We start from the raw sequence: 25,616 nt of genomic DNA, 5'->3' as shown, positions 1-25,616 counted from the left end.
TTGATCATGAAGAATTGTTATTTTTTCTACTTGTGCGTAATCTAAAGAGCTCAAGTTTGTTTTGTTTTGTAACTTATTGTTCATGCTTTAATATATCAGAATAAGAATCAATTTAAATCACTCTACCTTCATTAGCATTTGAGTTGATAGTGTTCAGATTTCAATGCACCACCTAGTAGGGAAAATAACTTCTCATATAGAACAGATATAACTGATTGAATTTTTTTAATTACAATAATTTATTTTTCTTTAGGAGGTAATATTTTACCGTTATTGATTTTATAATATGTATATTTTGAAACATATACATAGAATGGCTTAAGCCAATAAATACATATATTAATAGAAATTAAATATATATATTATTTGTAGAATTATAATGCCAGCAGCCCATGAAAAGCCCTTTAGAATTATACTAAAAGAATATTATTTGTTTATAGGAATTGAATTGATAACTTAGTTATATACGTATATGTTTGATGAAGTAGTATACAATTCTTTTAATCCAAAATTCCATAGTTGATAGATCTTATTATCACTATAATATAAATTTTGGCATAGAAGAGTTCCATTTGGTAATTATCATAGGTTCAGAGGTTAGTTCTTTCAAACGATCGCTTTTTTTTTTTTTTTTTTTGGTATGATCCCATCCTTCTGCAATCGTTTTTTTTTTTTTTTCGACCAGCAGTGACAATCAAAGCCTATAAAAGTCGAATTATATTTAGTTTGTAACAAATATAAAAATTACCATTCTTAGTAAAAGTAATAGACTTAAGATAAGAATATTATAATTTTAAAAATAACGTAATAGTGCAAAGAAAAAAATATAATATATGAATGAGTGTGTCACACAAGAAAAAATTAACTAAAAATCACTTGTGGTGAGCCTTTCTTCCCTGAAGAAATCATAGAGGTATAGAATTCCCAAGATTAATAAAAACTATGCTTGAAAATGTTTATATTTGATTTTGGGAGGTATATTGTGTTGTGTGTGAACAGAGATTCTCGTTTCGCGGAAGAGGTAAGCCTTTATTTAGTATCCAGGGTGGGAGAGATAGATTTATCTTTTTGTTTAGAATTCGGTGGTGGGTAATTACATACTTAATAGCACGTTTATGATACAGAATTATGAGGTGAAGTCATTTTATTTCACATTGATATTTATCGTTATCTCCCAATGAAGGAAAAAACGACACAAACCTAGCTGACACTTTTATAAGGACTTATTTTGGTAGTTTCTGGAAGGATTCTACATCTCATATCCGTACATTAATGATGGGGAGGATGGAAAGTTTTACGATTAACGAAGGGTCATGAATTATAAAAATTATTTTAATAATTCCCATGTTTAGTTTGGCAAAAAGCTAAGCCAACATCATCAACGATGAGTAAAGCTTCATTATTGTGTATCAAATCAATTCCATTGTTACCAGAGGCTAGTTTTTTCTTCCTGATATATGGGTAATGATGTTTCATATTAGAGTGATAAAGCTTTTTGCAATCTCATTTTGTTGACTAAGCTGTACAACATTATTTTCATATTTTTGTAGTCAAGTAGATTATCTAGACATGGAAACCTCTCAAATGATCCCAGGAGTGTCGTTTTAAAGAGAAAAGTCTTTTAGTTTCCTTTTAATTTTTATCGTGCATAATGGTATGCACTCGCCACTAACAAGCTCAGTGCACGTATTTCATATTAATGTCCAGGCAGTCTCAACATTCTTTGAGTGATGGGAAGATAATAACGGATCCATGCAATTGTGCGAGGTATTTTATTCATTGAGAGATAGACGGGGTGTTAAAATAGAGGTGTCCTTTCGAGCTCTTATTTTTTTTATAACGATAGGTTCAGTAGTGGAAATTAAGATTGGATAATGATCGGATATAGTCAAATCATTAAACATTTGAGTGATTACAGTAGAATTGGAGGAAGAAAGGACCAGATCCAGAATAATGGGCCCAGAGTGAGTTGCTTCATTGACTATGTTCAAAAAGACTTTTATATACAGCCTACAAGTAGAAAATCCCTTTTATTCCCGATGTTCTATCAATATTAAGAAGAGTTCACTCTATTTAGTCTTGATACATAGACACTAAAGTTATATTGCAAATTGTACTATGCATAGAGTATATAACAAAAACTAGTACTGAAAATATTTATTTTTTTAACGATGTAAAACTTTTTTTCCTACAATATAAATGAATAAAATAGAATGACTCTCTTTATTTTATTTAATAACTGTTGTTATGGGATACAAAATTTTACATAATGTGAATGATTTGAGTTCGGTTTCAATTATCTTCAAGTATATAAGAATTGAGAAATATTTACCCTTTATTTTTTTCCAGTAACGATACTTTCCTATTAAAGTATATTTATTTAGGCATGATTAATTACCTGGAAAGAAATGATAGAATTATGAAGAATAAGGTTATTGATTGAGAAGAACTATTTTTAATTGAAAAAGTTTCTTTTTTCTTTTTCTTATAATAGCGCCTTTCTCTCTTTCATACGCCCATTATTAATAATATATGTTATAATTCTTCTCAATCATATCTCATATAATATACAAGTATTACAGCTTCATAATCAACATTTCCTCATTTTGCAGCATAATTATTAAAAAAATGTCCTTTCTAAAGTGTTGTTAGTTTTGTATAATGACCTTTGTTATAGTTTTGTTCATCATTAGTTTATTAAAAAAGTATAAGAGAAACAATATAAGTCATAAGTATTGCACTCTTATTTCTCATGTTTTATAACATTTACAAAATGAAGAGTTTGGTAAGCACTTAAATAACTCATGCTAGATTGATATACCAAGCTATAACGGGTATAAACTTGACATTTACACGGTTTATAATTTTTGGCATAGTTGCTTAAATTATAAAAACAATAGTTGATAACAAATTACTATGAAAGGATGCTTGGTGTCTATTTATTCAATTCTGCTAACATCAATTGTAACTATGGGAGTAATATTTTTTAGGAAAACGATGCCAGTCTAGCACATTTCCTAATCTGAATAACGACTATTTCATTTTAGAAGAGATAAGAACTTATGTAACTAGACGTGAGGAGAGAGGCGACAAAAATATGTGTGGACAAAAATTACCACTTTTAATTATGATGGGTTTAAAACTGCATATTGTACACTGTTTATCTTTTTCTTCGCTTATTGTTTGTGATGGGAGTTTTTGCAGATAAATTTTATATTTCGCGCTCATTTTTTGATCTAGGCAGTATGAATGAGTCTGTACAATATGGGTGCAAGTTTTTTTGTTTCATTATTATTTCAATCACCTTATCACCTCTTTCATTAGAGTCTATAAACATACAGCCAAAGCTATAAGCCAAGTGGTGAAAATAAGACCATTTGATCAATATTTGTCGAAATATAGTTAGATAGGCGATAAATTTTTGTGCCCCAGGGGCGTCGAGTATACTTGAATATTACTTTATTACTAAAATACAACCAATTGAGGGAAAATTATATAAATGATCAAGTGACGTGATCGGCGATATCATTTATTGCAATGTATTGCGAGGGAAAATATATACCAGGGTGATAGTTTTGGATACAACTATATTACCAGTACACTAAATAACACCAACCACAAACGTGGAATAATTAAAATATATTAGTAGGTAGGAGGCCAAGAACTCGGGGGAACAGGCGTACATCACATTCTCAAAATAAAGAAAATCGACTGTTCTTTAGCTGGTGTTTGCCCTGTTTTGCTGAACGGTCCTGGATCAGTCTTGCAGAAGGACTTTTTGCCATCCATCTATTGATCCTAGATCCTCAAGTTATGTTTTGGGGTTTGACATAAATTTTCACATCTGAGAAGAACCACACAAAATCTTTCAACGATGTTTCTGTTTTAACCTGATCAAATCCTTGGTTCGGGTGACACTTTTTTCTCTTTTTGACGGGGTTAGAAGCTATTCCTTGCGACGACCATAGATGTAGTACCCTAAGTTTTCATTGATGACACGATTAACAGTAAATTGATGCTGTTGGCGATCGTATTCATTGATTGGTAGATATTTTTCTAATTTTTTAGATTCTTTTTCTTGACAAATTAGGACTTCGGATGATTTTGACCGCTACTGGATCACAATAATTTCGGTAAATCATCGTCAGTAGGTCCTCATTATCCTGCTTGACACGTTTTCTAAATTTTTGGACGAATCGAGTATTGTACCCGACCTTTTTAGACAAAAGGCGTTGTCTATTTTACCATTTAATTTGCACGAAATACACAATAGGGCCCCTTTTGAACAACTATAATATCATCATATAAATTATCGATAATAAAATATTGAAGTAGTTTATAATCAACAAATTCTTATAAAAAGATATACTAATTTCTCGCCTTTCTTATTACCTAGTTTGAAAATATATCCTTTTTTCAGACTATTTAACTATGAGAAACAACTTAAAATTTTTTTTTATTTCTATGAATAAAAATAATAATATGATGATTACCCATGTTGAAAAAAAAACTTCGTTTTTAATCAGATTAAAATTTATAAAGAAGGAATTTAAAATAATAAATCTTTAGTTTCTTTATAATGAACACAACTATAAATAAATGAAAAGCTGTTGTTATTTATTAAATAAATAAACCTAAAAGTTTTCTAATGTCTGCTTATAGTATAAACAGACATATAGTATTTGAATACGACTCAATGAAAGAAGCGAGAAAGACTAAGGAAAAAAAAATTGAAGAGTAAAAGGCAGGGTAAGTATTTTAGACTTGAGAAGGGGGGGGGGGCTAGGCCTTTCTCTTGTAAAAATGTTATTTACTTTTCCCCAAATTCTTTCAATTACATGGTTGTTCTTATCTAGTGGTACAAATTCAAAACAAAAAATCCAGTGGCCAGCTTAGGCTAATTCTGCTCTCACATTTTTTGTGGAGAGGAAGGAGCGGCTCAATGTAGATGCTTGCATCGAACTTCTGAATAAGAAAATGCTACCTTGGGACAGAAAAAACTTCGAGGACAACTTTGATTTCACTTAAGACGGAGCCCTGTGTCATTACACCACAAAGACTCTGGCCTTCCTGAGAGACAACTTTCCGGACCTCATCATGTGGCTGCCCTCCTCTCCAGACGTGAACCCCTTGGACTACTCTATCTAGGCACTTCTGGAGGAGAGGGTGTGTGCTACTCCTCATAGAAGTGCCCAGTCTCTAGAGGATTCCATCAAGAAAGAGTGGACCAAGGTCGAGTTTGACTACATAGTCAAGATCCACAAGGGATTAAGGCCTTGTATTGAGACAATTATAAGAGCTACGTTGTGCCGAGCACTATTTTCAAATGACTGTGTAATATAAAATGCCTAACAAAATCTTTCGTCTAAATTTTACTTTTGAAAAATTAGAGATAATAAAATGTATAGCATTAGATAATATCAACCTTACACTTGCCTCTTAAGGACTTTTTTCTATTTATATAAAAAAAACCTATTAAGTAGTTAAATATATTCATTCAGAATGAAAATAGTAATATTAACTATAATAGAGTTGTAGTAAAATATGGATGTTAGGAGAAAAATCTCTGTAGTTTTTGTATTTATGTACAAACTAAGGCTTCAGTGAGTTTGATCTTTTGCAAAAAATTCCTATTATTTAGCAAGAAAAATACAAATAGTCTACTGATTTCAATTATTCATAATAACTCTTTAAAGAATTGTATGATTAATCTGACAAAAGACTGTTCCATTCACTTTATATTTTTTATTATCACCATAATAAAGCAATTGTACATCTGCCTAGCTATTGAAGACATCCTATAATGTTTTCTTAATATTTTTTAAGTTGCAGTAGATAATTGTTGGTATAGCTCACAAATACGACTTCATATTATCAATATAATGATTGGGACTAGTATTATTTAAAAGTTTATAGTTATTTGGCAATTAAATAATTTTCCAAATATCACGAAAATACCAGCCCAACCTTTATTATTTACCCATTTTTGCACAGTATTGAAGTCTATGGGAGGATCCTGGGTGAATTAGTAAACTATTAATTGAAACCCAAAGAACATATTTTAATCAATTTATTCGCCTTCAGAAGCTACTGTAGGCCCTTTTTATGTACTCTGCACTCGTGAAGGCCGTGCCTTGTTGATGGAGATTTTTAGGGCGTGGTGGATGTTCTGGAGTCTCCTGCTGAAATTGGACTACACGTGTGGCTATATGGAATAGTCTAGAGGCTTGGGCTCAGAAGTCATTTTCTCAGAACTATACGTTGGACGGGAGACACTCTTGGGGTTTCTTTGCGATGTAGGCAGGTGGCCCATCTTGTTGGAACACATAGGGAAAATTGCTAACGATGGATTTGATCCATTTGAAAAACTTTGGTGTCAATAATTTTGACATACTCATCAAATTTCAAACTCATACTTTCAGGCTGTATCCGAAGGGAACAACACGGAAGACTGTCGGTGCTCTTCTGATACATCTCCAAATGTAACTACTCGACCATTCTGCCCATCGAAGAGAAGGTTTTCACATGAGAAAATACTTTTCTCTGCTGTTTTGTCAACAAATGCCACACGCTACATAAATTTTCCTACTGGCTTTTTAGGGCCCTGGACACCGCTGATGGGGACTTGTTCATCTTCCTGGCCATGGCAGCAATTGAGGATTTCGGCTTTTTCTTGAAATGGTTTCTTGCCTACTCCAGGAGAGAGTTTGAGGTCCTTCCTGACCTTCAATCACATGCATACATTGCCAATTGTCTTACTCAAGGCCCCAATCTTCTCGCAGATGCCCTTCTGGTACAATCCCGCGAGGAGGAGCACTACGATCTCAATCCTCTTCTCCTATTGTGTGATGATTTTGGCGACTAGGGTAATTTTCAAAGCAATTGACAGCTAATTATGTGTTCTACAACATTGCTCATCAGAAAAAAAAAATACTCTTAACCTATCAAAATTTGCATAATACTAGAGATGAGTAAATAGCTACTATTGACAGTTAATACAATTTTAAGAGATTTTAAAAGAGGAGACGTTTTTATTTGAAATAGGTAATTAAAACGTTTGATCTTAATATTTCTAATACAAATTAAATTAATATTTAGGGGCCATAATTTCAGTAAGAATTTCTATACTTTGACTCATTACCAATTTTTATCAAATTACTCAGAATCGGCTGATTGAATTGATTCACCGATATATCGATTGACCCAAGTACAAACTTTTAGAAGGGGTTATAGCTTGGAAATTTCAAAGGGTAGTTAAATTACAAATTTGGTCATATTTAAAGAGCTCTCAAGTCTAGGTTTATTGGGGTGAGACACATGCATGTGTACTTCATATTGTATTTATCACTCGTTCTTGCAAAATATTAGGGAAGTGCTCGTACCTCCAAATAGCAACCCTGATGCTGAGAAGTTTAATAAATTATTGGACTAAACAAAACCAAAACTAATAACACTTTGGTACTTGATAGCACTATGACTCAATAATGACTGTAAAATTGATGATTTAGAACTGTAGTACTTCAAATGAAGTCCCCCTAAGTTATAAAGTCCTCAAAACAAGCCACATGGTTTTATTATGAAAAGTTACACGTTGTTTGGTGTTAATTCAAAATAAATAAATATTCATTATTCATTTTTCAGAACTTATTTAAAAAACTTGATATTCCTATTGAATGACACTCATGACGTAACGCATTATAACTTAAAATCTCATGTTGAACTAATTATAATACTATTTATGTATCTGTATTACTTGACAGGTTTCTCTTCTCCATGCTTTAAATGATGACTTGGCAGATTTGTATTAACTATTATTCTTATATGCTTCGTCATCAATAAATAAATATCCTTTAATGAAGACAGAACACTTCTTAATGTTCCTGATTATGTACGTACGTCTTTATATTAATTAAGATTCTTAAAAAGACAGTAGCTCGCCTTTTGGGAATGATAATTAATTACGTTAATTTCCTGTGGTTCGAGTGCTACCTAAACGACTTGACAAACGACTTGGCTCTGATGATTTCAACATGAATGTAAATGTTCAGTATTTTAACTTTTCAATTCCCTTTCAATATCCCTTCATGTATATCGCTTATGAGGGTCCGGCATCGAAATAGGTGTGGAAAACTTCCTTACAAAAATTCCATAAAATTGTTATTTAAAAAACAAAAATAGATAATGATGTCTTGCATCCCCTCTATCAAAATTATCTTTTCAACCCTGCTTCTGATGAAGTACATGACTTTTTCACGAAGTACTTGTCCATTTTTGGCATTTTTTGTGAAGTTTACCAGAAATGCCTTAGTGTTATGTTGACGTATATTGGTATAAGATGCATAACACTATGTAACTAATTTCAGGTCCTTGAACTCTTCCAACTAAAACCCACATATATTATAGTTATACATAAGCCGTAGCACTCTCAAATGACCACAAAAACCTTCTACAGCAACATATCTGCTCTTCATAGCTATTTTAAAAAAATCCCATTTTCAAAGTCTAATTACCATGGTTCTCGGATGTTACGGCAGTTTAGCCCTGGAAATTTCTGGCCTGGGAAGTTATGCCGCCATACATGCATTATAGCATAAATGTATCTTCCACATATGATTTAAGATTTAAAATAAGTATTTCCTCCTCCCCCCTTGAAATCATTTGTAATGTATTTTTGCTTTCATTAGCGTAAAATGAGTGTAGTTAATCAAAATTAAAATAGTCAAGAAAATATCAGAAAAGAAAGTTGCACATTATTAGAAATGAGATCAAACCCACTTTTTTATAAACCGTTTTATTTTTGATGCGAGAAAAGAGGAAGAAACTATAAAAACATATCATGATAGGAAGTTTGATCATATCGCCAAGAAGCTCACTGATGGGAAGCCTTTTGGTAAGGACCCCTAACAATACGAAGCACAACAGATCTGGGACAAGGAATTGTATCATGAAGTTATTAGTGAACCAACAGATCGCCATCAATGAATAGCTCAATGACTCGGGCTGGTCCACAGGGATTTTAAAAGAGATCCGGTTGTACAATTCCATAAAAGTTTTTTTTTTCATTATGGCATTTGCATTCATACCTTTTAAAAAACAAGAATACAAAGTTAACAAAAAAAAAAAAATTCTACTTTGAGGTGGAATAAAAACCCAAATATATAATTAACTTTTTATTTCTTGATGGATGTGTATTACGGTGATGCAGTTGCCCCAACGTTATCCGAATCAGCAGAACCTAATTTTAGTATTGCGGCTAGGTAGGTAGAACATAAATACAAAATTTTAGCAAATTTGGTTAACGTTTACCTCTAGCACAATTATAATATCTAAACACGTATGAAGCAAAAAATTAAAAAAATGTACATTATTCTAAAAACATGTTTTAAAATAAACTACTTTTATGGACGAAATAACATTATGATGTTTTATAATTTTGTGTGTGAATGTAATTTCCTTTGTTGTAGAGATAACCTTTTATTAAATATAATAGACATGATTAAACTTCAGTACAGAAAATAAAAAAAGGAAAACCTTTCTTCCTTTCTTTTCTTTGATACTTGTTTTTTTTAAATTTTTTTTGTTTGATAAGTGTTTAGAAATTGCAATTGTGCTGGAAGTAAACGTTAAACACATCTAATAACTTTTTGTAAGTAATGTTCTACTTACCTAGTTGCAGTACCAAAATATGGTTCTGCTGATTCCAAAACCAGGATTTCTAATTTCGGGAGCAACTGCATCACTAATACAGATTATTTTTTAGAGTTTCCATTTACATGGTCATTACGTTGTCATAATCTTGAGTCCTGAACCCTGCCTCTAAGTTTATATGTGAAAATATACTGTAAATAGGTATTATCTGGTATCCTATTATTTTGTTCAATGTTCTCTCCTTTTGATACCTTTTCATGTTAGTTACTGTCAACTGCATAGTACTTACATTTACGACCTATATACTTAAATATAAATAATCCATGGGCATGGACAATATAATTTTTATATTTAAATGGATGGTATTTTATATGATCACTATGGTAAAAATAGTCAAATTATTATTTAAATTAAAGTTTACATATACTAGACTTTACTTTTTCTACAAAAGTATGTTCCTTACAAAGACTATTTTATATTATTTTTACTCTTTTAGTTTATTCCTTTCAAAGATATAAATGATAAGTAATAACCGTCTCTCCCATTAATTCATTTAAAAGTATTACGTATCTATTAGGGATGCACTGATACCCAAATTTCAGCCGATACCATCTTTATGAACGATTCTGATTCCTTAATAATATGATGTATAAAGGAATTGCATAAACAAATAATAAAATTAATTGTTTCTTTTTAATGTTTAACTTTTCATTAAATAGAGCTTGACGAGAGAAAAAGTTACAATATCAATCATAATTATGATTACACCGGACCAATCGTTATTATTTACGCATCTCTATTATGCAAATTTTGAGAGTAATTTTTTTTACAATTTTGTTATGAACATTTCTGTAGAACACAAAATTAGCTGTCCATTGCTAAGAAAAACTTTTTACTAGTTACTACTTGAGCCCACTGTACGAGAAAAAGATTGAGATAGCAGCGCTCCTCTGCGTAAAAAGATACCAGACGGCCATCGGGAAGCAGACTGGGGCCTTAAAAAAGACGATTTACAATGTGTTATATGCATGAAAGACATTGTTAATCATTGTTAACATTGCTCATATGAAAATAATAATCAAAACACATTTGATAAACATTTTGAATCTTTACAATTTCCATATATATAACTTTTAGTGATTTGACATTACTTTCTTATAGCTTTTGTCAAACAATTATACAAAATAAAAACTTTCCATTCTATGTAAACCCAAGATGTGTATAAAAGTATTATTCACTCAATTCTCTTCTCTACTATGAGTAACTCAACTGTTTGAAGCTTGTGATCGAACATAAGAGGGGAGCATTGGTGAATAAGAGACATCAAGACAACACTAGGTCGCTCATATCTTTGCCATAACACGCCAGAAGTTCCGGAATCTCGGCTAGGAAGTTCTTATGCATCTACCCTACAGTTCGGACCTGGCACCAAGTAACTATCACATGTTCCTGTCTATGGCCAAAGCGCTTAGGGGTACAAATTTGGCCTCAATAGAGGCCTTTGAAAATTGGTTGCTCAAGTTTTTGTTAATAGAAACAAGGGTTTCTACGCGAAGGTCATAATGAAGTTGGATTCTTATTATCAAACAGAACGAGGTATACTTGACTTAAATTGGATGAGTGTAACACTTCTTATAAGCATTAAAGTAATACGAAAAATACGAAATTACTTCTTCCTCAATCTATTATTATATTTATGTATATATATAATGTAAAAAAGGGTATATAATGCAGTTTTTCATTTATGTAAAGGCTCAAGTCAACTGATAAACTTCATTTATATTACAGTTTTATTGTCAAACTTGATCTTTTTCATATTCATTGATATATACCTAGGTATGTTGTTCCTGTCACCATCTTTTGTTAACGATTTGCTCCTATCCCCCATTGTTTACTGTGCTCTTGAATGGTCAAACGTTATCTCCCTCCCCCTTTCTCCTTTGAAACATTAATGATGATAAGGACTTATTGTTCGTCTTATTTTGCGTATTTATCCCCTACTACTGTCATCATAATTTTCCTCACATAAAACCTTTTGAATAATTCAAAATCTCTAAAATGTGTTTATTATATACATTATAAAAACTTGAATATTTTAGTGTGACACATTAAATATTTTAAATCCTCTTTCTATTGAGGAATGCTTAAACATAAAAGGAATATCAAATATTTTGTATTTACAAACTTAAATTATATGAATACGATTTGTTTGTTGGAACTCTGAGACCTTAAAGGTATATTTTTTACAAAGTGTAGATTGTATAATGTACAAATTGTAACCTGAGTAATTTTAAGTGAATCATTCACATCCTATTTTTGATGTGATAATACACCTATATTGAGATGGTCTAATCGTGCATTTTATTTTAAACGCACTAAAAAATATGTGACGCATCTTAAAGATCAAATGCCCATAGTTAAATTACTCGAATATTGATAAAAGTTGGTTATTTAATAGATCAAAATAAAAGTATATCAGGAAAACATGCTTTAAAAGTATCAATGTTGTAATACTGGATGGTCCATTGAAATTTGGACACACACTTATTCAATAATTAATGAAGGTTAGAATGTTGAACTTAATTCATATTTGGATATATTAAAGCATACATAATTTGTTATAAAATGAAACAAACCTAAGCTCTTTAGCTTACGTACACGTCAAGAAAATGCTACTTCAAGATAGACGTTGTTGCATTCGCGCACTCAAAACAATTAGGGTCACCAGGATCACTGTCTACGCCGTTATCAAGTCCAAAACGTCGAAGAGGAATAAGAGATCTGTCGAAAAGGCCAAGTTGGACCCGGAGGGATTAAGAAAACAGCCAGACCAATCCCCTCAAGTGTATGAGGTCCATACAAGAGATTTCAGGGTTTCACAACAGTGAAAGGTGTGAGGGTGGAGAGGACAATTTTGACAGGAGCAATGAAAAAATCCTATCTCCTCTTTTGCAAGATTTCTTTAAATGAGCTTTTGAACTCTTTTTGACACATTTGAATAAATAATATTCTATATTTGCAAGAATTTAGAAAAATGCATTAAATTTCGTTGGGGGGAGGGGCAAAGGGATCTCCTGATATTCATGTAGGGTACTATTATATAAAAAAACTATTTATGGGATACTAATTTATGCGCAATGTATTGTAAACGTTTTAATAAAATACAGGGGATATAATTAAAAATCGAAATAATAAAAACAGTTATAATTTACTTCGATATTTTTTCTTTATAGGGATTAAACGATTCTCGGACGTGCTGTCCCGCCGTTGTTCGTCCAGAGGATGGGTTTGAAGAAAGTGGACTTCTTCTTCCTCCAGAATTTGGAGAATCTTGTCGGTTTCATCGACGCTATCGAGTGGAGGACGTTGTTGTTACAGTAAAGGGTAGTTCCATGTCCTTTGGTCGGAGTGCAAGCAAGTCTTGGAAATCAATAAAAGGTAATATTTGGCCCTGTTTGTTATGTGGTATATGTTTATGTAGTTTTGGTTCATAGAGGAACCTTTCTTGATTATTGGGTGGGAACTTGAAATTGATTACATTTTTGTGCAAAAAAAAAAAAAAATAAAGGAAGAAATATGATTTAAAAAAACTGGTATTTTTTACATTATGTATATATGTACATTCTAAAAGGGGCCTATATTTCTACTTTATTTTTAAATAATCATAAATTTAAAAGGAAAAAAAAAAATATCCAACTCAAAATACCAGGAAATTCCTTATAGTTTATTTTTGTGTACAATGTGTTCATATATTGGTTGCCCAAAGGAAAAACCTTTTCTTCTTTCCAAGTAAAGAAAGTGTGTAGCTATATCTATAATTTACTTAAGAAAGTTTTTTGTTTGTTATTTCTTCTATTTGCCATTCCCTGAGCATAAGATTCCATATTTCCTTTCTCTAATAATATTTGTATGCATATTGTTAAGGTTTTGTACGTGTCCCAAACTTAAAAAGTTTCTATAAGAACCTGCATATGTATTTATGAATGAATGGGTTCCCTCAATATGATCTAGAGTTATTACACATCGAAATAAACAAAAATTAAAGTCTCGATTTTCATTTTCAGCCTGAAAGAATAGTTAAAAAATCATCAAAATTGGATGAATAAGGTATGATCGATGTTCCCCAGGTTTTTTTTTTACTGTGCCATATATAATTTTTTTGTTTCTTTGTTCATGTTCTATTGTAAAACACTTTTAATTGTGTACAATAAACTGGTTGTTCAAATGTTTTTTTTTAAATGGCGGAGAGACATAGCTCAAAAAACTTTGAAAAAAAGTTTTAAAGAAAAAAAGTGAAATGTTTTTTTTCGCGCCAAACTGTCCAGAGAACTAACAAAAAAGCGGCTGGAAAGATCCTTGTGACACCAGGAATGAAAAAGACCCATCTCCTCTGTTGCAAGATTCTTTTTGACACTTTTACAAAAAAACACTTTTTACTTTTTTTTCCCCCTAGATAACTTATACTAACACCTTCGACTACATTTTTGTGTGCATGTCAATCGAAAGGCCTGTAGTGTCAGCCTTCCAAATAATGAGGCCCTCAAAATCACTATCAACCAGCACTTGAACGCCATGATATAGAATGAAATCCGGGTGGCAGAACTTCTAATGACGCCTGGAAGTCATCATTGCCACTAAGGGTGACTACATTAATGGTTAAGAGAGCTCAGACACACATTTATTTATAGTATTAACTTTGATGAAATTCGTTGGTTAATTAATGAATTATATTATGTCAAAGTTTAAAATTGAAAGTGTTCAGATTTTAATGGATCACACCGTAAGCGGAAAATAATTTTATAACTGATAAATTTATGGTATTAAATTTAATATTCATTTTCATATTATTGAAATAGTTTTTAATTTGAGTAAAATTCTAATGGAAAGTGTTTTCTAACTTTCTTGAAAAAAACCTTTTTAAGTAGATATTTTGAAATTGAAATTTAACCAATTTTTTTTATTATTATATTTTATGTGTTTACTATACTTATTTAGTTTAAAATGATCTACTTTTTTGAATATAGAAGATTATATATCTAACATTAGGTTCATATAATGTGTATCTTTTTATTTTCTTCCTTACTTTTACAATTAAAATCTATTTGAATATCAGTATCGTAATGTAGAAAATAAACAATATTAATATCAATACAAAAAAATTCCATACTTTAACATCCTTACTAGATTTAGATTTAAATGATTTTCAAACGTTTTTCCTGCTAAAAAAAATAATGTTTTTTTTAGATTCAAACTCTATAAAGTGTAAAAATTATGCTCCATCCATACAAATTATTGTTTCCCTTTCATTCCTACGAAGAAAAGAATACATAGTTCATACGTTGCCAAAAATATTTTTTTTATTTTTGGAGCCAAAGAGCTATTGTGCTTATTCCTACGTATCTTATTGTTGATTGTAGTATCTAAAAAATGTATGATAAAGTTGAAATAATTAAGCACAACCTACTTGACAAAAAATGTTTGGATATTTTATAACTTTGATTCCAAACTTACAAACAATGGTGATTAAGGCAGTAGCAAACAAAATGTGCATAAACACTGGTCTTTCAAAACTAGTACTGACAGAAATAAAATTAAAAATATAACTTTAAGCCCTACGATTATCTTCAATGTATGGTAACCAATAATATTCAAATCCCATGCCAATAGTAGTATTTCTATTGTTTAGCTATAATAATTAGGTTGCCGATGTTTTTTTGTCTATTAATTATTTGATACTGAGCGCATTGATACTTAACCTGTTTTAAATCCGATAACTGATCGTAACTATTAGTTTAAATTATGTAGAATACATGTTGGGATTTTTTTTTTACTCATATATTTTATCTCCCCCTCCCCCAAAAAAGAAAAAGAAATAATCATCATTAGCTCTTTACTCCATTCATAATATGCATTCCATAATGTCAGCTCTTTCATGCTAAGGCAATACGTTTTCAATCCTTTAAAGTCATCATTAGCAACATTTTTCTCTACAAGGATCTGTTCATTATATATTTTCAATCGCAACAATAAATTTTTTGAATCAAAAACTTGTCAAATAGTTCAAATCGAGATTCGAAAACTCATACTATTAAATATGTTGCGTATGGAGTTAAAGGGTAAATTATGAAGGGCTATAGACCCCCCAAAAAAAAAAAAAAAATAATAATAGTTAAGGGGTTTTTGTTTTTTCCAAAAATTTAATATTGGAAACTTCTTCCAAAAAGTTTCATTTTTTGTAAATAGTTCTGGATTTTTGAAATTTTTCCTCACAAATGAAATTATTTGAATTTTTTCCATGAACAGCTACGGATTTTTGAATTTTTTTTACAAAAAGTTTAATATTTAAAATTAATTTTTCAAGTTTTGTTCCAAAATATTTTATTTTTCAATTTTTTTCTAAAAAAGTTTTAATTTTGGATTTATTTTTTTTTAATTTCAAAAAAATAAAATATATATATATATATATTCCTGTGGACAACTCTGTCTTTAATCTATCTTATCTATTTATTCACATTAGTGAAATAGATTAAGATATTTTCATCCCAATAGGGTTATTTTTCTGCATACAATAAGACATATATTTATGTATACATGTCTTTAGATATATATAAAGATATGTACACAAAATTAAATTTTTTACTGCAGTATAGTTTTATAAAAATAAATTATATTTTGCATCTGCATATAGTTAAATTCATTAAGAATATTTTCACCCAGCTACAAGAAAATTAAACATATCTTAACCCGAATTGGAGAAAGTACTGTATAGGGTAGTTATAATCAGGGCTGCAGATTCGGAACATTAAATACCCGACTCCGACTCCAACACAGTTTTTAATAATATATTTTATAGCCTATATAAGTACTATTGAGTCATTTAAGTCAATATACATATGGATTTCATTTATAGCTATAGCTAGTTATTAGTTATATGTAGTAAAAAATTATCCCAGTTATAAAGAAAAAAAATTGGAATATAAGATATTTAATCCTTTCAGACGCACCGTGAATTGGACAGATATCAAAGATAATTTTATTCAATTCTTGATCATTTTGATCATATTAGAAATAATTTTTGAATAGCATCAGTAAGTTCGTCAGAATTTGATGGGACACTGGTGTCCTCTCGTTGTGAATGGTAATTTTTTATTATGTATATATAAACAAAATACTAAAGTTTACACTATTGAGTTGAATTTCTAACATTTATTCATTCTTTTCGTATACTTTTTATTTCCCATTCAAACAAGTAATAACTATGTGAATGTTGGTTTGAGGGGACAATGCAGCATCTTATACATTCGTTTCTGCAATTTCGTTTCATCAGCTACTAATTCAGTATCAGAGTCATTTAATAAATTGGCACTGTCTACTTCATCTAAAATGCTATAAATTTTGTGACAAATAAATAGTGCTGCTAAAAAGGGTTGATAAAAAAGTTGAAAAAAAGGTTCCTTGTCTTTTTTTTCCATTATGTAGTTTATGAACAATTCTACATTCTACCATAAAAATTCATACAAAATATATGTAAGTACATGTTTTATTTGCTAATCTTACCAACAATAAAGAGTGCTTTAATATGAATACTCTAATTTAAAAAAAAAAAGGATACATGTCTAATCTTCAACATTTTTTTAAATCTAATAAATAAATTACTATTCAAACCCTGAAGGACACCAGTGTCCCAAAAATTTGAAACTGGCATAACTTGTGCATTTTCATCAAAGCATATTGAAATTTTCAACAATTATTCTTTAGACTAGACAAAATATTAAAACGGCAATAAAATATTTAAACTATCCTTACATGAAAAACATATGATAGGTAGAATTTTTATATATTTTATTGAATTCCAAAAAATGACATGGATTGGAGACTTATATAGCACAAATATCTATGCTAAAATACTTTTTGTAGATTTTAGAGATCTATTATTACTCTTTCTAATAATTTAAAAATATCTTAAATATCCTGAAAAATAATGCAATGACGAATGAATTAATAAAGGAGACACCAGCGTCCCGTCGATGCAAAAGGATTAACAAGATGAACAACAAATGAAAGGGATTAAAATCTATCTATTGCTTATACATTCATAAGTTCTGATTATTATGGACTCGTAACGAAAGAAAGAATACAAACAAACTCTCACTACACTCTACTCTTTACTCTGATGACATTGGCTATTTACAGGACTAAGTAATAAACTAGCATCGCTAGTGGCTATGCTTTACCCATCATAATAATTTAAACTTTAGAAATGTTCAGGAATTGTGATTTTATAGACTATAGAGTACGCTTGAAATTTTAAAGTAAACTTATAAATTAGATAACTTTCAAGTCTCATAAATTAATAGAAGGACTACTTAATAACTATAATATATAACCATTTAAAAAAAGAACTTTACGCACACTCAATTAGACTATAAATAAGTTTTATTTAGATGTATTATAAAAAATTTTGTAGCCAGTCAGAGTTTGTACAGACTTTCCGACTCCACCAAAAAAGGCCCTGACTCCAACTACATATTTCCGACTCTACAACCAAGGTTATTAAAAAACTATATCAACTCCAAACAATGTTTATTTCAAACTAGAGATGGATGGGGCTAGAAAATATCGGGCTTAGGTCTAAGTCAGCATAGTAGGTGTCGGATTTCAGGACAAAATATGATAATCTATAAAATAAAAATATTCCAATATAAACTCATGAGATCCAAATATATTTAAAACATCACCATTTGATAATTATCACACAATCAATAAGATAAATTGTGTTAATTATGTAGCTTTATCTATTGATAAACTTATTTCAATGTGCTCATTACTTTTCAATCTTTAAAACGCCCATGTTTTTTTCCATTTATAATATTGTTGATTGTAGATTAGACAATAGAAATTTTAGGTATTTAATGTACATATTATGTACAAAATATATCATAAAAATACGATGCAGTTGTGTAAACCCTTTCTGAGGGGAGAAACAGTGCTGGTGTAACCATGTATTTTCTAGCAAATCAAAAATAAGAGAAAATCTTGTTTGTCCCCTCTAGAGGTCCTTTTGTAGTAAATTTGAAGTTCTAGGCTATAGCAAAATGTCCAAGTAATTTTTGGTATCAATTTCGGGATCAGATAAGTTTAAAATTTGCTTTCTTTCCCAAGAGTTAATTTCTCCGACTAAAGAAGTCCCAAAACTTGAAGACTCCATTTTCGTATTTGAGGACTAAATTATAGATATAATTTAGAATCTTCTTTTCCACACAGTTTAATCAATTCTGAACTTAACTCTCCCACAGATATTCGTTTTCCCAACTCCTCCCTAAATAACCTGATTAAACTTTTGTCAAGGAGAGTTGAAATAGCCAAAACATTAGTCTGTTAGAATGAGCAAGTGTAATACATCAATAAAATAATTGTCAGCTTATTTTCCCAAAGGTGTCAGGTCGACGATAACGTCATCAATTATTTGAAAAAAAATATTTAACATAATCACTGAACGTCAGACTGGAATGTTCGGACCACAGACCTTTTGGGCAAAAGAGAGAGGGGGAAAACCCTGAGGAATTAATTAGATTGGTTTTGCTATAGGAGAGCATTTAAGAACTTTAAACAAGTAACACATCCTTTTGAATCTCCAAATCCCTTGATTCATCTCGATAATTTTAAAGAAATAATAAAAAATATATATGTATTGATACATATTTTTCAGTTCTCCAAATACAAACGCGTCCACTTTCTTTTCGGAGGTTTAAAAGTTATTTTCTTTTTTAATTGAATAAAATGCAAAATTAAAAATATATTGCTACAGCAAAGTCTGGTTTTTAAAGTATTTCTATGAAGTTTCATATTTAAAAACTTTGGTCAGTAAAATTGTCTAGACTTCTATTTTTTTTATGATGGAGAACATTTAGTTATGACAAACCCTATATGATATTACTAGTGCAAATTATAATTTAAGCAAAAAACCTCATTATTTTTTTAAGAAATAAATATTTAAATGTAAAATATTGATAATTTTTATGAAGGATGTAAAATTTTATATTAATTCTTAAGGAGTTATAAAAGTTAGGATTTTAAATCAAAAGATTTAAGGATTAAACTTATCATAAAATAATATTATGCCTTATAATTTGTTGAGATTAAGTGATTAAAAATCAAATGTTCTTCACTCTGGAGTTTTCCACTTATTGATCAGATCGATTTACAAAAATTAAGTATTATCAGACATTACATGGTGTACCACAATTATAAGCCATTATAAGTCAATATACAATGTAATTAGGACTGTGCATATATGCGGATGCGAAGAGAAAGCAGAAGCTAGGCATATATATTAAAGTCGATGCTGTTATGCTTTTGGAGTATAGAATATGACATGTTTGTACTCTTGAAATGATTACTTTCTTCATTTCAAATAACACTAAGACAATATAAAGTAATTATATTTTTTAAGGCATTCCAATGACCATATTAATTATATGACACAATAGTATGCTTGAACCTACAAATTCTTTATTAGAAATAGATTGTGTCATAATAATGATTTTGGCAATAATGAAATAAATAAAAAAAGAGCCCACACAAAAACCCTTTTTTCTTTTTTACTTTCAAAACAGTTATTTATCTATACCTTTTTCTCAATTTTCAGTATAATACTGGGTGGAAGCTTGAAACTTAAAAACATGGAGAAAAATAAGAATAGACTGTGATTCTTAATTATAAATATAACAAAAATCTTTATTAATATTTTTCTGATATAGCTTATGTCTAAATGATTATTTTCTATTCGGCCGCCATTGGCCTCACAGATAGTGACAAGCCTCTTTCAAAAAGAGTCGCAAGTATTGCAAATGAAGTTTGGATCCATGGCAGCCTACTTCTCGTCGACGGGAAACCTTCATGGCTTCAACGTTCGGGTGACAGTTACTACAGTATCTTCAATTTTAACCAGTTAAATTTCGGATACGAGGGAAGCTACATTAATGAAACTGTTATTGGCAATGCATCGCCATTTCTAATCAACAAAACAGCCTCGATCGAATTTGATTATGCTATTGATGTGCAGCCGAAAGCTCTGAGGAGTGGTAATAATGTAATTGGGGCTCAAGGAGTTCCGAAGTTCATCAATGAAAACCCTGAGTGCTTTTAGATTCGGTACCCATGTCGAGCAGTCCCTGGCTTCGACATACTTTGAGAAGAAAAGTCAATCGGGTTGCATATACCAAATATTGAGGCCACATTGTTTTTTGGAGAACAGAATGTTGGTTTATAAAAAGAACTATGTAACCTTTGTTGTGTGTACCGATACATCCATCAGGGGCGTACACATGATTATATTTTGGAGGGGCTTGGTTTACCTAATACAAAAAAAAATAATAATAACAATTACAGGTCCCTAATTTTTGATGTACTTTTTTATGAGATTTTTTTAAAATGATGCCACTGTGAATAAGCAGAACAACCCTACATTAACCACATTAACACCGAAAATCCAGACAATGTATCAACTTCAGTGTGACGTATCTTCAAAACAAACAATCCAGCCAGAACCATGGTCTTCGGCGTTATAGCCAGTAAAGGTGAAGAATGTCCTCCCATTTTTGTGGAGAGAAAGAAGCAGCTCAATGCAGATGCTTACATAGAACTTCTGGATTAGAATGTGCTATCTAAAAATACATCAGTTTTTATTCAATTTTGGGGCTCCAAAGAACCTAGGAAAGAACAGAGGGATACTTAAAGCTTGAAACACTACGAAAAGCACATTTTGTTCTTGAATTTTTAAAACTGTGATAACTTTATTGCAAAAAATAATTTTATTTATCATCGTTGGAATAAGCAACAAAATGTGCTATAGATCAACGTAGCTGAATGGTCAATGCCCATAGACGAAATTAATATATTGAGCTCAATTTGTGTCAATTTAAATTTCGGTCTCTCCAATAGAAGCAATTATTATCATTATGCATAATTATGAAAATATAGTTTATATTTTACCTCGCCCGTTTTTATGAATTTGTAATTTATAAACAAGTGAAATACTTTAACCTACTCATATTTTTGAAATTTGTCAACCTCTAATCAGTGTTATGTATCACTGTAGCTCAGGTTTTTTTCGTCACTCTATTTCAATCATAAAGTGAAGTTTAAGATACAAACATGTACATAAAATTGACCAAATTTCCGGAAAAAAGTTATCCAACTTTGAGATCCCACCCTGGGAGCTACCAAAACAAAACAAAAATCAACGATTTTATGTACATATGTAGAAACCGTTGCCAAAGTTTCATATTCATAGGCAATTTTTTTTATATTCTCGATAGCTAAGTAGCCAATTTCAAGAGGTTAAATAAAATAATATAGAAGAAATAATAGATATAATGTTTAAGACAATAAAGCGACGCTGAAAAGTTTGGACCGAAAAGGGAAATTTGGCAGACTTGATCTACTCATGAACTTGAGCTTGAGTACCAAAAATTATACAAATTTGAGAGGGTCGGATTCTTTTTTTTTTTTTTTTTTGGTTAATTTAACATGGAATTACGTTGACTTGAGGATTTGTTGCGATGTTATAGTTTTACATCCTTGTTGGACTTTGAGTATAATTAAGATAGAAAGCAGAGTAATTCTTGTCAATGACCTTGTTTATTTTCTTCTCCCTTGTCACAGAAGAATGTAGCTGATCTAATGAAACACCATGGGAGCTAAGCTGCTATCCTGTTCTTCCAATTGTCAGCGTAACCATGTTAATTTTAATTTTTTTGTTTTTTCTAACATGCCGAAAATTTACAAGATTTCATCACCAATTCTGTATATATATATATATTTGAAAAACAATTTTTAGACCAGATGTAGTAATTTTAATACTATAATGTTTCCTTATACTGAATTAGTGTACTTTATTTGACTAATTAAGGAGGATTTCTAACCTGTCTCTCCTTTATAACTACGTATAAAGATTTTATAATATTAATATAGTGTTATATTTCTCATGTTTGATAAATAATTTAAGGAAATATTAGAATTAGTATTTTTCGAACACTTTTTCAAATAAAATATCGTAAAAATGATATTACACATTGATACATTTTGTACACCCCACAATAGTTTCTAAAAAGTTATAAATAAAATACACCAAAAAAGATTAATGGTTTATTAGTTTTTTTAAAGATCAAGATGTCTGAATCCGCGCTTATTATTTTATTTAGAGTGTAATAATTCTTGGAAGTTTACTAATAATTAATTATATGATTTATTTGTGGGTAAATTAGATTATTGCATTAATATTTCTTTTTGGTATGTTAGTACGAGCGTAATCAAAGAAAAGTCATAAATATGTATATTAATGATGGTCCCATAAAAAAATCATTATCATAATTGTGTAATTTTGATATAGGAATATAAATAGTGCTACTAAAAATAATGAAAGTTTTTTTTTCTCAATCAATACAAGGGGGATTTTGACTCATATACCTTACACAGTTTTATCCCTTCGATATTTTCTACGTATTTTTTTCCTCATATTGATTTCTACGTCTTTTGTTAGTATTTTAACACTCGACTTTTCCTTTAAAAAAAGCCTTTAAATGATACTGTAGTTAGCCAATTCGTCACAAATGTGGAGCAATTATTCATTTCAAATAAGACTTGGTGTAAAAATTAAGAAAACTAATTTAATTTAAGAAAATTAACATTCAAAAAAGATTAGTAGATTGAAATATTAATGAAAAAATCAATATTAATTCATTGGAGGACAGAACAATTTACCGCACTTTTTTTTACCTGCGGAAAGTTCATCATACTCACTTTTCTGTGAAGCAAAGTTAATCAAGAAGATAACTAATATGTAAATAAATGTTTTTTGAAACAAACTAATCTTGATACGTTCTGTATTAGTTTTTTTCGATTAACCAGTACTATAATGGTCTCAGAGTACTAGTCGCACATAATAGGTTGGGGGAAAAGTAATTTCGTATTTTAAGCTTTATTTCAATGCTTAATAAGAAGTGTTAGAGTAATCCAATTTAAGCCAAGTATGCCCAGTTCTGTTAGATAACTTATTTTTAACGATAATCCAACTTCATAATACCCTTTTCATGGAAGCACAAATAGGAAGTTGGCCATAGACATGCACAGGTAGTAGTCACATGGTTCCAGGTCTGGACTGTTGGATAGATACATAAGAACTTCCCATACGAGCTCCCAGAGCTTTTAGCACGTCATCAAAGATGTGTGCATCCTGGCGTAGTCTGGATAATGTCTTGTTTACTCCTATTCAACAATACTGACCCGTTCTGTTCGATTGTCAGCTTCAAACGGTCGAGTTGTTCACATTAGAGGGAAGAATTGAGCGGGGGGGAAATCTCTGAATGTGAAACACGAACCGTATCGGCCCTGTATACATCAAAAATGTTATTGTGTCATTTTTGACACCCTTTTCCCTATAATATAATAAAAATGTAAAATATGGCAAACTTTTTGGGCCTTGAGACCTCCCTACTCGACATTCGATAATTTACGACTGAACTAATGTTGTAAGAGCACTGTATAATTAGTTTAAAAAAATGGTAACAAGGCTTCTTGTTTCCATTTAATGTATTCTTTTTCTGCTAATGTGTCCCCAGCTCAGAGTATGTGACTTGAACTCAAAGGTTCCTGTTAAACCATCCGTTTTAGCATTTTAAATATTTTGTTATCCTTTTTCATTACAAGCTAAAAACTTCTATGATTTGAAATGGTTCTGTAGGACCTTCACGGTAACTAATTCCGAATTTAACTTTATATTCTGCTTTGATGTTCAGTAATCATATGTCCTTGCTTTCTCTTATTCTCTTAAACAAGCCCAGATTTAAGGTTAGCTAAAATGGCTCAATATCGACTAACCCTAGTTTCCAAGAAAATGTGGAGGCAGTCAATAATGTGTCAGATATATGATTTTTATTAATACGTCATGGTCCTGTAAATACCAGTTTTAAGACCATTTTAGATAAGTTCCATTTGAAACACATCAATAACCTGGTAGTTCCAGTATACCAAAAGCACCATGTACAAAGTATATTGTATCTTGTTATTATTGAATAAACGGTGATAATAGATTATTAGTATTCTCCCTGCTATCAACATCTGTACATTTACATATGTTAGAAATATTATCTGAATTATCGAGTTTTATCAAATATGCGTATGCTATATTTAAATATTTATCATATTATTATTTAACGGCTTCTGTTAACGAAAAAGAATATTATTTTTTTAAGGAAATCTTTATCGCTAATACTTTTTATTTGTTTGTTTTCTTATAGACCCTATGGATTTAGGTAATATGTACATCTAGGTTATTGTAGGATACATTCAAAGGGTCATTACTTTTATTTATTACATGTATTTTTTTTCTCTATCCTGTCTATAAAACCTTATTTTCTTTAGAAACACACATCAAATGATCTATGTATATATGTATATACTAGCGTTGTTTGGCCAACGAGAGAGCGGGAAATCAAAATGATCAATATCATTGTATAAAATAATTCCATTTTATACAACACATAATAGTTATACTATATCAATCCGATTAATTAAGGTTATCCTCAAAGTCTCATCATAGTATCCTCCCCCCTCCTCCAAATACTCTTACTACTGGCTTTTGTAACCTTGCTTCATCATTAATTTATTTTTAAAAAAATTGTGTTTTTATAAACAATAATAATTTATTTTTTAAACTCCAAATAATATACCCACATATATGCATAAAAATTATGTAGGTAAGTAGTCCATTTTTTATTTTGGTAAAAAAATCTCAAATTGAAATTCGCAAAGGAAATAACTGAAAAATATTTTGCACTAATTTTGAAAAAAGAAATAGTAAATAGAATTGATTAGAATTGGAAAATGAAACACAAACCTACAAATATTTATTCCGTACTTTCAAAAACAAAAAAGTTATGGATAACAATATTCTCGAAAAAATAACT

General features: G+C 30.3%; 1 protein-coding gene and 1 long non-coding RNA gene across 3 annotated transcripts in view; one reads left to right on the top strand and one right to left on the bottom strand.

Annotated features, from left to right (window-relative positions):
- The window catches only part of Ent3 (equilibrative nucleoside transporter 3), a 143,489-nt gene that overhangs the window by 116,059 nt on the left and 1,814 nt on the right, over positions 1-25,616 (top strand). For both annotated transcript variants that reach the window (XM_040717088.2, XM_040717096.2), the window contains exon 7: positions 12,882-13,086. In XM_040717088.2, coding sequence (XP_040573022.1) covers positions 12,882-13,086 — 205 coding nt within the window. The remainder of the gene's footprint in view (positions 1-12,881; positions 13,087-25,616) is intronic.
- LOC121122090 (uncharacterized) overlaps positions 20,353-25,616 on the bottom strand; it is a 30,835-nt gene continuing 25,571 nt past the window's right edge. The window contains exons 2-3 of the long non-coding RNA XR_005865690.2: positions 21,060-21,359; positions 20,353-21,005 (exon numbers count right to left, since the gene is read on the bottom strand). This is a non-coding gene — a long non-coding RNA (uncharacterized lncRNA). The remainder of the gene's footprint in view (positions 21,006-21,059; positions 21,360-25,616) is intronic.

Source organism: Lepeophtheirus salmonis, chromosome 1 (genome assembly GCF_016086655.4).
Source record: "Lepeophtheirus salmonis chromosome 1, UVic_Lsal_1.4, whole genome shotgun sequence".
In the NCBI taxonomy this organism is placed as follows: domain Eukaryota; kingdom Metazoa; phylum Arthropoda; class Copepoda; order Siphonostomatoida; family Caligidae; genus Lepeophtheirus; species Lepeophtheirus salmonis.
The sequence above is the reverse complement of the archived record's forward strand: the minus strand, read 5'-3'. Positions and strand labels throughout refer to the sequence as shown.